The sequence below is a fragment of the Coenobita brevimanus genome, chromosome 57, assembly GCF_032717465.1.
Source record: "Coenobita brevimanus isolate Jiangsu-jjx chromosome 57, ASM3271746v2, whole genome shotgun sequence".
NCBI lineage: Eukaryota > Metazoa > Arthropoda > Malacostraca > Decapoda > Coenobitidae > Coenobita > Coenobita brevimanus.
In genome coordinates this window covers 6301619-6314853 of record NC_137010.1, presented here as the reverse complement: position 1 = coordinate 6314853, position 13235 = coordinate 6301619, and the positions used below count along the sequence as shown (strand labels likewise).

Below are 13235 nucleotides of genomic sequence, written 5' to 3'. Positions count from 1 at the left end.
ATTGTAAAATACTGCAGGAGGATTTGGATAGGATACACAATTGGAGCTGGACGTGGGAAATGAAATTTAATGTAAAGAAATGTAAAATATTGGAAATGGGTAAAAGTAGCAGGAGACCATCACTGAATTATTTTTTGGGTAATGAATTAATCACAAAAAGGAGAGAAGAGAAAGATTTGGGAGTGCTGGTCCAAGATAGTTTGTCACCAGAAAAGCACATTAACAAGATAGTTGGAGAGACTTATAAGCTCTTGACTAACATAAGAGTAGCATTTCATTATATGGATGAGGAAATGATGAAAAAATTGATAGTGGCCATGATCCGCCCCAGGTTGGAATATGCAGCGGTAGTGTGGTCCCCACACAAAAAGAAAGATATAAACAAGATTGAGAGAATACAAAGAACAGCAACCAAGATGGTCCCCAGCCTGACAGACCTGTCATACAGAGAGAGGCTGGAAAAACTGGATTTGCCTTCGTTAGAGGAAAGGAGAAAGAGGGGAGACATGACTGCGGTGTTCAGGACCATGGTGGGAGTAGATAAAATTGACAAAGAAGATCTGTTTGTATGGGATAAGAGAGCAACAAGAGGACATGGAATGAAATTGAAAAAGTCAAGCTGCTTGAAGGATATCAAGAAATATAGCTTTCCTTACAGAAGTATAGACTTATGGAATAGCCTGGACAAAGAGATCGTCTAGTCTAAAAACTTAAACAAGTTTAAAGTTAAATTCGACTTATTGAGAAACAGCGACGGAAACCCGGGAGCATAGTACATTCCGTGTATATCACAATTAGGTATATTCTTAAATATTTGGAACGACTTAGACAAAGAGGTGGTGCATGAGAAAAACATTCATGTGTGTAAAGGTAGACTTGATAAATGTGGATATGGAGACAGGACAACACGAGCATTGCTCAATTCCTGTATACTACAAATAGGTAAATACAAATAGGTAAATACACACACACACACACACCTCTGAACTGTCTGCATGCATCCCTCCAATGCTACATCAGACATGTAGCACCTGTCTAGCAACAAACTCTCATCCCTTTTCTGGTCAGCTCTCTAATGCAATAGGTAACTGTCACTCCCAGTCCTTCATGTATGCAACAGGTCAGCTCTGGGGCTGTCTCCCTTTGTCTGTATTTCTACTGCCTATAATCTCCAGTCTTTCAAACACAGTGTCTCCAAGCATCCCAAAAGGAAATGATCTTGAATTTGGCTCTCTTTTATCTTGCTTTTTCTTGGATGGAACAATCTACAGACTCCTAGCTTTTGGTTCCTTCTTTGCATTTAAAAAAAATAATAAATAAATAAATAAAAATTGCATGTATACACACACACACAGGTAATGCAGGAACCAGTTATCTGGAAAAAAGTGCTCTATCTGTGTGGTAGTTTTTGACTTAAATCAATATGGCAATGATCCACCACCCCCTATTTGCTGTACTTAGCTCCCCTTTGACTTCTTCCTGTTCACCAAACTGAAAATGTGGATGAGTGGGCAGAGATCTAACAGTGTTAAGGATTTGAAGAAGGAATTGCAAGTGCTGAAGACAGTCACAGTAAGTTTCAGAAGTGCTTCCAGCAATGGGAAAGTCACTGGGATTGCTGCATCAAACAAGTGCACCATCTCAAAGACAATGGTGTTATAAGAAACCTAGCTAAGCCTAAGCCTACCTATGTGCCCATATAAGTAGCATCTCATTCGTTAATTTCAAATGAAGATCTTACACAAACAAGTTCCTCAAAAATTAATGGGGTGCAAAAACAAATCTATGAACTATGGTTAACTGAAAATAACAATGTCTACTCACATCCTGAAGTGGCAGCAGTGTTACGACATTCTAGCACGGACTCATCTCAGCTTGATTTCTAGTTGTGTAAGGTAAATCCAAAGTGATTGGGATCATGGCAAAGCAAATCTTGATCACATGGACTCACTGGAACATTCATAAGCTTCAGGAGGGGCAGCAGCACTTTCTCTTTTTCAGGAGTCAAAAACATCTGTGAATAATATACTGTTATTAGATTTGGCTGACAGGTAACTAAGAGGGGCATACAGTATGTGTGGAAAGGTGCAACTGCAAGGCAGTCAGGGGGCCTGAATGATGAGTGAATCAATGTGTAGCCCATTCAACTGCAGTGATTTTAATTACTTCTCCCAACATCTTTTTTTCTCTTTCTCTCTGGATCCTGTCTCACACCATTCTTCAGTGAGAAAATTGGTTGGGATGTTGATGATGTTATTTTAAGATGAAGCCATAACTGATGTAGGTTTGAATACATTAAAATGTATGGTTCCTTTTACTATACTGAAATACAGATCTTGTCCACCTACCCATAGCCCAACTGCTCTGGACTACAGCTGCCTGGCCACAAATCCTACAACTCACAAGGAGGCACAATCAACCCTCTGCTTATGAGCTTTCCATGTACGGTTTTTCTTCTTAGGCAATCAACCCAAATGTCGTCTGTTTAATCTGTACATTGTAGTACTGCACCACTACATAAGCAGACGATCTTGACTAGATTGTGGTAGTGATGTACGTATGGTGATGGTACAGTAGCTACAGTAGTGTTAGAAATGGTAGTTGAAGTGATGGTAATTGTGGCAGTGGCAGTAATGATGGTACTGGTTCTGAAGGTAGCTGAGGAAGTGATGATAGTTATGGTAATGGTAGTTGCAACGGTGGTAGTGACAATAATTCTCAGTGATAGTGACGGCAACTGTGGTAACATTGTTGTCACAATGGTGATGGTAGCTTTAGTAGCGGCAGAGAAGACAATTGTAGTACAGTAGTAACTGTATACATAACAGTAACAGCAGTTGTACCTGTGGTACTGACAATAGTTGTGGTAGTGGTAGTGCTGGTAGCTGTGAAAGTGGTAGAAGTGGTAGCTGTAGTAATGGTAATGAGGACTGTTGTAGTTGTGGTAATGATAGTTGCTACAGCAATGGTAGCTGTTGTAATGGTACTGACACTAGCTGTAGTTGTGGTGGTGATAGTAGCTCCCACTACAGTATTCGTTGCTTTGAGCGTCTTTAATGTCACCACTGTACTGTATACATACTTTATCTATACATATTAGGGATATGTCACTAGAAACCATATTGGCAGGCAAGTTCAGACCATATATGGCTTTTCAAAGGAAAGTGGTAGTAAGACTAGAAATTTAGGGAAAATGTTAAGCATCCATGCAAAAGTTTGAAAGGAATGACTGAGTGTTCCTGACTGGAGATATGAATGGAAAAGTAGGGAATACGAAGATGGATGCAGTAGCTGGTAAGTGGGGTGTGCCTGCAGAAGTGGTGAGAATGTCAGTGCTCTACTGGACATTAGTGTGGGGAGGGGGCTGGTGATAGCCAATACTCTCTTCAGGTATGAAATGATCCACAGGTATACATGGTGAGTAATGAGAAGGGTGGGTAGTGAACTGAAAGAATGGAAGGCAATGTGTGTGTGTGTGTGTGTGTGTGTGTGTGTGTGTGTGTGTGTGTGTGTGTGTGTGTGTGTGTGTGTGTGTGTGTGTGTGTGTGTGTGTGTGTGTGTGTGTGTGTGTGTGTGTGTGTGTGTGTGTGTGTGTGTGTGTGTGTGTGTGTGTGTGTGTGTGTGTGTGTGTGTGTGTGTGTGTGTGTGTGTGTGTGTGTGTGTGTGTGTGTGTGTGTGTGTGTGTGTGTGTGTGTGTGTGTGTGTGTGTGTGTGTGTGTGTGTGTGTGTGTGTGTGTGTGTGTGTGTGTGTGTGTGTGTGTGTGTGTGTGTGTGTGTGTGTGTGTGTGTGTGTGTGTGTGTGTGTGTGTGTGTGTGTGTGTGTGTGTGTGTGTGTGTGTGTGTGTGTGTGTGTGTGTGTGTGTGTGTGTGTGTGTGTGTGTGTGTGTGTGTGTGTGTGTGTGTGTGTGTGTGTGTGTGTGTGTGTGTGTGTGTGTGTGTGTGTGTGTGTGTGTGTGTGTGTGTGTGTGTGTGTGTGTGTGTGTGTGTGTGTGTGTGTGTGTGTGTGTGTGTGTCACAAGGGCGTGGGAAGTAATTCCATCTTGTACAGTGTTTGTAATAAGTGGGTGCATAAGAGATGTAGTGGTATTAGAGGTAGACTGAGAGATAATGCTGATTTTACGTGTGCGATGTGTCGGGGAGAGCATGTGGATATTGCCTGAGTTGAAAGGATTGAACTTGCTGGTGAGTCTCTTGAGTGTGTGGAAGAGTTTGTTATTTGGGAGACATGTTATGTGCTGGAGGTTGGGCAGGAGCTAGTTCTGTGGCTAGAGTGAGAAGTGGCTTGAAGTTCAGGGAGCTGTTGCCTCTCCAGACACTGAGGGGGCTCTCCCTCTGCACTAAGGAATTTTTTTATGCGGCATGTTAGGAATGTAATGCTGCATGGTAGTGAGACCAGGGCAATAAAGGAAGAGGATATTCACAGGCTCAAACGTACAGAAACAACAATGATTAGGTGGATGTGTAGTGCGTTCTTGAGAGCAAGGCCTGGGTGGGCTAGGTTTACAATAGAAGAGTTGAGAGGTAGGATCAGACTGGAGTGTATTGGTGTTGTGATGAAGAGAGGTAGACTAAGATGGTCTGGGCATGTGGAAAGGATGGGGGACGATGATTAGGTGCAGAAAGTGAGAAGTGTTAATGTTAGGGGAAGGGCAGCAAGACGCAGACCAAAAAATACCTAGGACGAGGTCACCGAGTGTGACCTCAGGGTTAAAGGACTAAATAGGGAAGTTGCCAGAGATCGAGCAGCATGGAGAGCTTCAAAAATGTTGGAGCCTTCAAAAATGAAAACGAAAATGAACGGTGCAGTTAACAGCAAAACAATGGTGCGGCATGATGAAAACTCGATGACTATCATAATCATATAAATGTATATGCTCCTCGGTGATGTTCTAGCAATCGTACCATTTCGTCTGCTAAGAAAAACAAAGCAAAAATGAGGATGTCACTGAAAGTCCTCTATAATCAACAGAAAACTCAGTGTAGTGTCAAATCAATGTCCAAAAATCAAAGATGGAGAAGTTAAAACCCACCATAAAAGGTTTTGCAGAAGAACCAATGTGTGAGGATGAGCCAGGGTGTTCATATGCTGGTTCTTGTTTAACAGCTTTTTCTGGTATCTGAAAATGAAATTAAAAATAAGACGAGACTGTTTTATACAGGATGACATAAACACATTGCCTCACTTGCCACTCAGCTGCTCTGTTTTATACAGGATGGCATAAACACACTGCCTTATGCCACTCAGCTGATGAATTCTTGTGTTGCAAGTCTGTCTGATCAGCTGGTTGTGGCAATGGAGGTTAAGCTATGAGGGGTAAGATTAATGCAGAGTGAAAGAGGAGCATCAACAGCAAAAAACTGAATGTGAAGAAACTGAGAAATGTACAAGTGGTTAATTAATATGTGAAGGAACTGGAGGGGGGGGGGGGGAAGTGGGTATAGTGTGTAGGTAAAGAGGTTGAAATACTAGAGGAAGAGAGGGAGAGGTGGCAAGAGTGGGTACAAGAAAGGAACACAAATGAAAGAAAAGAGCACACTGACAGTAAAGCATGCAGTGACTAATGCAGAAAGAAAAAAAAAAAAAAGTCATAAACAAGGATCCTAGAAGAAAAATGAGTGCAAATTACTGTAAACAGAAAACTGTTCTGGAAAGAGGTGCAAAAATGTCAAAGTGAAAGTGGAAAGAAGTGTGAAATGGAAGAATACTAAAAAGAAGAAGTGAAGTAGGGAGCAGATGGAATGAATATTTAGAAATGCTAATGAATGGAAATGGTGAGACTATGGCTGTAAACATGATTGTCTTTGGTGATGTGCAGAGAGGGAATTTAGATAAATTTGTTAATAGCTCATTTTAAAAAATTTTTCTGCCTCTTTGGACACTAGCTCATCCAACCTTGGTGTTTACAACTGGAGACGTGAATTTGTTTGTTACATTTTCATCCATCCATCATCCAATCCTACGTTGCCCAATCAAGAGCGCAGGAGCCCGGGGCTAGGGAAGTTGGTCCTGACATTTAAGATGAGTGACCAGCCTCACTCATCCCTGAGTGGCATTACATGAGCAATAAGCCCCAACCACCCCTTGGATATAAACCTTCACCGGCTCAATCCCATTGCAGCTCCGTAATTACTCACTAAACCACCAGGTGCCAAAATTTGGTTATATGGTTACCACCCAGCATAGTAAATGGTTTCCTGGTGTACAGGAAATCATTTGACTTGTCACTCAGTGTAGAGTCACCCACAGGCAGAAGGAAGAGGAAAGAAGGAAGGAAGGAAAGACAGAAGAGGGAGTGTAAAAAATAAATAAAATAAATAAAAAAATAAAAAATAAAGAAAATTTGTACAACTTGTTAAGAAACTGCTACAGTAGAATCTCCTAAATCATAGTCTTATGAGACTTGGAGCAGAATACAATCTGAGAATTTTGTGAGTTAGAAATAACTAATCTTATGGGTAAAAATTACTTATGAGCCTATCATCTTGGAAAAACTGGCCTCCTTAACCCCAAACCTACATCAAACTGGTCACCAGCAAACACTGGCAACATGGAAAAGAAACTAGTAATGCATATTTCATGGAAATGAATAACAATGTTAGATTCTTAACTGACTTTGACAACATTGCTTGAATGGACAGGGGAGGGGGGAGGAGTTTGGGACTGTCAGGCCGTGTTTATTTTCAGCCGTGATCCCGTCAAGCGGAAGACGTTTAGGCTGTACCTTACCTAACCTATATAGTAACTGTATGGCAATTCAGCCATTTGCCACTTTAGGCCGCTATGGCCAAAATGACCAGGATGCGGGGGGAAGGGTTCCGAGGCTTGAGGCAGACTACAGCCTCTCAGCACAAAGTGAGTATGCTGCTGCCGCCTCCTCATCAACCTCCCACAGGAACCCCTCAAAGTTCAGTGTAGAGGCAACAGAAGCTGTGTCATCGTCGCCCTCACCTGACTCCGTGTCATCATCCATCCACTATCCAATCCTACGTTGCCCCATGAGGAGCGTAGGAGCCCGGGGCTAGGCAGTTGGTCCTGACATTTAAGATGTGAGTGACCAGCCTCACTTATCCCTCAGTGCCATTACATGAGCAATAAACATCAACCACCCCTTGGATATAAACCTTCACCGGCTAAATCCAAATGGAGCGCCGTAATTACCCACTAAACCACCAGGTGCCAAAATTTGGTTATTTAGTTACCACCCAGCGTAGTAAACGGTTTCCTGGTATACAGGAAACCATCTGGCTGGTCACTCAGTGTAGAGTCACCCATAGGCAGAAGGAATAGGAAAGAATGAAAGAAAGAAGGACAGGGGAGAGAGTCTAGTCACCCACAGGCAGAAGGAAGGAAAGAAAGCCTGAAGAGGATGGACGGAAAGTAGGATGGAGGAGAGGAAAAGGCAGACACCTGAGAGCAGCACTAAATCAAGTGAGTGGATGGTGGGCAAGTTAATTATCTGTATTCCATATGTACAAAAATTTTTGAACTTCACATCACGAGTTTGTTATTACAGGTGGAGTCATTTCCATATTTTCTATTGAGATGAGTCCTTCACAGGTTACTTTTTATTATTCCTGGATTACCACAGCTACTGGGCATTTTCATAAACATTCCACTAAAAGCTACATATGAGGATTTAGAACATGTGATACAGTGATGCATCCAGTCAAAGTGGTGGTTGGTAAATAATGCAGCCAGTAGAACTAGTAGTAGTAATAGTAGTGGTAGTAGCAGTAGTTGCTGTTCCCTAAGCAGTCTGGCCGAACAGTCCGGCGTCCTTAAGGAAGGCCACGGCGAAGACCGGGCTTTCCCACAAAGCTCTCAAGGATTGTATGTTGTGCTGTTGGCACAGGCGACTGTGTGCAATGCAGTCTTCCATAATGTGCTTAATACTGTAGTATGGGGTGCTGTGTTGCACCCTCGACAGGCATCGGCGATGGAGTCATCCAGCCTCTTCTTATAACTCAAATGGGCTAGATGATGCCCATATCTCAGCCTGGCCAGGTGGACCGTGTCCTCACAAGGAAGGTGGGATTCAGAAGGGCGGACATCAGGAGGCTGTGCATAGAGCTGTGTGTTGTCTTTGAGTGCCTGAATGGAGAGGCAGTGATTTGAGCATGGATAGGCTTCTGTAAGCTGGTTTGAGGCAGGCATGGGAGAGACGACAGAATCTGAGTAAGATATCATGTGCTGGGTATTGTTTTTATGTTCCTTGATGTGTATGGATGTGATGCCATGCAGTGGATGACGTGGGTTTGTGGAGGCTGCAGCAAGAATTTGTGTGCCTCTCATGTCTAGTTATTATTTTTAGGGCCTTGTTCTGTATGGTCTGTATGGTGTTACAGTGTGTTTTAGTTAGGTTAGAAGCCCAAGCAGAGCTTGCATAATTCATCAATGAACATATATAGTTTGTATACTGTGGTGGTGGTTTCTTTGTTGTGGCCAAATGTTGTATGGGCAAGTGACCTTACGGCGCTGAGATGATTCATTTTTTGCGATGTGTTGTTTAAATGACATTCATGTACTGTATGTTACACCAAGGATTTTGTGTGTGTGTGTGTGTGTGTGTGTATTTGTGTGTGTGTACATACATGCTTGAGTCAGAGAGAGAGAGAGAGAGAGAGAGAGAGACACACACACACACACACAGAGATTTGTTGTGGAACAGATACAGAAGACACAATAGTGAAAGGGCGTATAATAATTACAAACAGGCAAGAAACAATTATACAAGAATAAGGAGGGAGGCCCAAAAACAGTTTGAGGAGGATATAATAAATAAAAGTAGTGATCAACCAAAGATATTTTACAGCTACATCAGAAGCAAAACCAAAGTAAAAGATATAATACAATCCATTACGGACGAGGGAATCACCTATACACAAGAGAAAGATATTTGTGAAGCGCTAAATAAGAATTTCCAATTAGTTTTTACAGAAGAAAAATTTTTTGAGGGACTATGTGGAACATGCATGTCCACACATACTACCAGATATACAAATATCAGAAAAAGTAATACAGGAGGAGTTAAGTAAATCAGACAGAGGAAAAGCAAGTGGTCCTGATGAAATTTCACGTTGGGTACTACGAGAATGTGAAAAGGAGTTAAGTAAACCATTATTTTTAATTTTCAAGAAATCCTTGAGTCAAGGTAAACTACCTAATATTTGGAAGAAAGCAAATATAGTCCCCTTAGTCAAGAAAGGAAATAGACAAAATCCACTCAACTCCCGACCAGTATCACTGACCAGTGTTGTAAGCAAGGTATTAGAAAAGCTTATAAGAAAAGCTTAGGTAAATCATCTAGAACCCAGTATGATAACAGAAAGACAGTTTGGTTTCAGAAAAGGAAAATCATGTGTTACTAATCTGTTGAGCTACTATGACAGAGTAACAAACACAATACAGGAAAGAGAAGTATCAGTGGACAGTATCTATTTAGATTTCAAGAAAGCATTTGACACAGTACCACACCAAAGATTTTTATGGAAACTGTACCATCAAGGAGGAATTTGAAGCAAACTGTTTTGTTGGATGCAAGATTTTCTCATAAAATGAGAAATGAGAACAGTGCTAAGGGGAAACTACTCATCATGGAAAGAAGTGACTAGTGGAGTACCACAGGGTTCAGTGCTGGCACCAATCATGTTTTTAGTGTATATAAATGATATAAACAGTAACACTGGAAATGAAAGCTATCTGAATATGTTTGCAGATGATGCAAAAATACAAAGGAGAATTACTAACACAGACTCTTGTAAAGAGCTACAAGAAGAATTAAATAAACTCCATGAATGGAGTAATACATGGCAAATGGAATTCAATGTGGACAAGTGTCATGTAATCAAGTTTGGTAAAAGTGGAAAAAGACCTGATTGGGATTATACGTTAGGAAATAAAACCCTACACACATCAGAAAGAGAGAAGGACCTAGGTGTGATTATCAATAACAGACTAGCTCCAGCTGACCATTTCAGTGAGAAGGTACGGAACATGTATACACTGCTTGCAAATATGAGAATAGCATTCACATACATAAATGAAGACATGTTAAGAAGGATAATAACATCATTCATAAGACCAACCCTGGAGTATGCATCAGTAGTCTGGAGTCCTCATCTTAAAAAACACATAGACAAGATTGAAAAAGTTCAAAGGGCCGCTACAAGATGGATACCAAGCTTAAGGGACCTAAGCTACGAAGAAAGACTAAATAAACTGAATCTACCAACACTACAGGAGAGAAGGAAAAGAGGTGACATGATAATGCTATATAAATGCATATCAGGGAAGGAGAAAATAGAAATAAATGATTATTTAACATATGGGGAAGCATCAGCAAGAGGACACTGCAAAAAACTGCATAAGAAGACAGGTGATAAAGACGTAAGGAAATTCAGTTTCCCAAACAGAGCAACTGATCAATGGAATGCACTACTGAATGAAATAGTGTGTGCCAAAACAATTCACAAATTTAAGGATATGTACGATAAATATGGTTTAAGACACGGGACAGTACAAGCTTGACTCATTCCTGTAAAGATACAATTAGGTAAGAACACAAACACACACACACACCAGTAGACTGGGTGTAAACAGACCATTTCACATCCCATAATTTAAGCCATACTGACTTCTGACCATCTGTTCTGAGAGAAAAAAAAAGGAGGTTTTGACCATTCAAGTTTTGTTTATTCTATGTGAAGTGAGTGTACATCTATGCATTCTGGCAGTGGAACTTTGGGGAGGATGGCTGGAGACTTTTTTTTTTTTTTTTCTGCCTTTACTAAGGCATATTACTGGTAATTTTTCCATGCAAATATGTTTAGTGCGAGGCAGATCTGTGTAAACTGAGGGTTGCATGAATACTATTTCTCTCAGATGAACAAAATGTCATGCACTAGCCAGACTTTGTTTTAAAACGTCAAGAAGGTGCATGTTTTATTAAGCAAGAGGAGTATGCAACATATTCCCACAAATGCAGAATAAACTCACCTCATCAATGATTTCTTCTGAGCCCCGCTTTCGATCCTTGTGGTCACGTTTCACATTCTTGCAAACACGTATGTTAAATCGCTGGGTCTCTTCTAGGGCATTCCTGATGGAGAGGGAAATATACTGTCCACCATCCTCCTCCTTATGTTAACACTATCATCAATGTCATGATCATCTCAATACAATTTTTTACTGCATCACGGAAGTGTATAGGCAATGAATGGGAAAAAATAATTCTTGAAAGTCAAAATTATGCTATCATGACAAACTGGGCCTGATAGGATAGAGGCTCTATATGGATGTTACTGGAATTAACTGGACCTAAACTGCCCACAACAAACTTCATCAGAGGAAAATGTTTTGAAGCACCAGCGTGAACCTGACTGGGTAAAACTGGTCCTAGATGGCCTTGAATTGATCTGATGTGAACCTGAATGGATGAGAAGATACTGGATAGACCTTAACCCCTCCCGTCTGGGTGGCATGTATACATGACGACCTAGGGACATCCGGGTGACATGAATACATGATCTAGTGATTTGTAGTATTACTGTTATTGTATTATTATTATGATTACTTGCATCAAATTATGAAAGCATATTTTACTATAATTTTATATTATACGTTTAGCTGAGAAATTATGGTTTAAATAATGGTGATTTTTAAGAAAAATACCTACTGGTGGTTTGGGTGGTGAAAACAACCACCAGACGTGATGGGTTAAATGACTGAACTTTCCTGAAATTACATAATCAGATCCAAAATGATCTGACCTCCACTGGCCTCAGTTGCTCTCTCTCTCTTGGCAACACTGAATGTGAAGGGACTGAAGGAACTAACTAGACCTAAAGACTCTCAAGTTAAAAAATTGACCTAACTGGATCTGAACTGATAACATATGACCTTGATTACTCTGGGTCTGAACAGAGCTAAAATGATGTGAAAAAATATCTGAAGTCATAAGCTATTTTGACCGATTTTCTTCTTCAGATTATTCCAGAAAACAAATGTGGAGCCAATGAAAGTACTTTCGTCCCTGTATCATACCCACCAGATATATAGCAGGAGCAATGTTGGGATTACAATAATGATATTACTGTCATATGGCTTTCTTCTGCTAAGAGAAATTCTTACCTTTGAAAGTACATATTATATATATACAGTGGGCACTCACATAAAGCGGAAATATTGTACAGTAGCCTGAAGCTCCTGCTTTATGAGAGATTCATGTTATAGGGCCGTGTGCTTACATGTTAAAGGGTTTCGTGGTACCTAAGCCAGCCCTAAGTTCACCTTGAAATAAGCACGTTAGGACACATATGTGGTGGTGTACACCACTTTCCTGGTTGTCCCTCCATCCCCTCTCTTCTCTCCCCTGTCCCTCCTCCATCCCTCCCATGGCTGCTTCCACCTGGGCACAAAGAAGAAAATTTCCACTGCCAAATTTGCCCTCAGAAATTGGTTATTATTGGTATCAATTGTATACCATCATCTTTGCTGGTGTTTATACTATATATATATATATATACTGTATATATATATATATATATATATATATATATATATATATATATATATATACTGTATATATATATATATATATATATATATATATATATATATATATACAGTATACACATATATAGGAAAATTCTTACCTTTCCAAGTGCTCCTTCAGTGCAACAGCTGGTTCCATCTAATTTTTGCTTCTATCACATAGTTTCACTTACTATATTTTAGAAGACACCCTGTGTAGTAATGGACTGCCTACACACCCCAAGTAGCCATGTAAACTTACTGAGATGCTGAGTCCACCACAGTCATCAAAAGATCGATTTTCTTGGCCTGGTTACGATGACAGGAGTTCAGACACTTGAAAACCAGGCAAAACTCTACTGTTCCATCTTTGTGACTGTCCTCTCTGATGGGAATAATAGCAGTGGAGTGGCCATTCACACTCTTATAATGGCACATGCTGTCTGTGATCCAAAAGGTACAGTCATTTCTTGGATCACTGGTACCATCACACCTGTGCTCCTTGCAGACTGTAACAGGACTATCCTTTTTCACAGGGTCTGCATATTTCAGAGTAATATGAGCTTCCTGACCAGCTCTAGCACCCTTCAGGTGGAATTTCACTGCTGTATCATTCTTTGTGGTGATACCGTTTCCATACAGCTGAAAAAATAGAAAAGTTGTTAGTCACTACAAGATAAATGGTCAAATATCAATAATAATC

General features: G+C 40.6%; 1 protein-coding gene across 1 annotated transcript in view; it reads right to left on the bottom strand.

The window, feature by feature from the left end:
* LOC145402072 (uncharacterized) overlaps positions 1 to 13235 on the bottom strand; it is a 37321-nt gene that overhangs the window by 15916 nt on the left and 8170 nt on the right. The window contains exons 3-6 of the mRNA XM_080274176.1: positions 12795 to 13174; positions 10997 to 11099; positions 5031 to 5117; positions 1825 to 2014 (exon numbers count right to left, since the gene is read on the bottom strand). Of these exons, the coding sequence (XP_080130302.1) occupies positions 1883 to 2014; positions 5031 to 5117; positions 10997 to 11099; positions 12795 to 13174 (702 nt within the window). The 3' untranslated portion in view covers positions 1825 to 1882. The remainder of the gene's footprint in view (positions 1 to 1824; positions 2015 to 5030; positions 5118 to 10996; positions 11100 to 12794; positions 13175 to 13235) is intronic.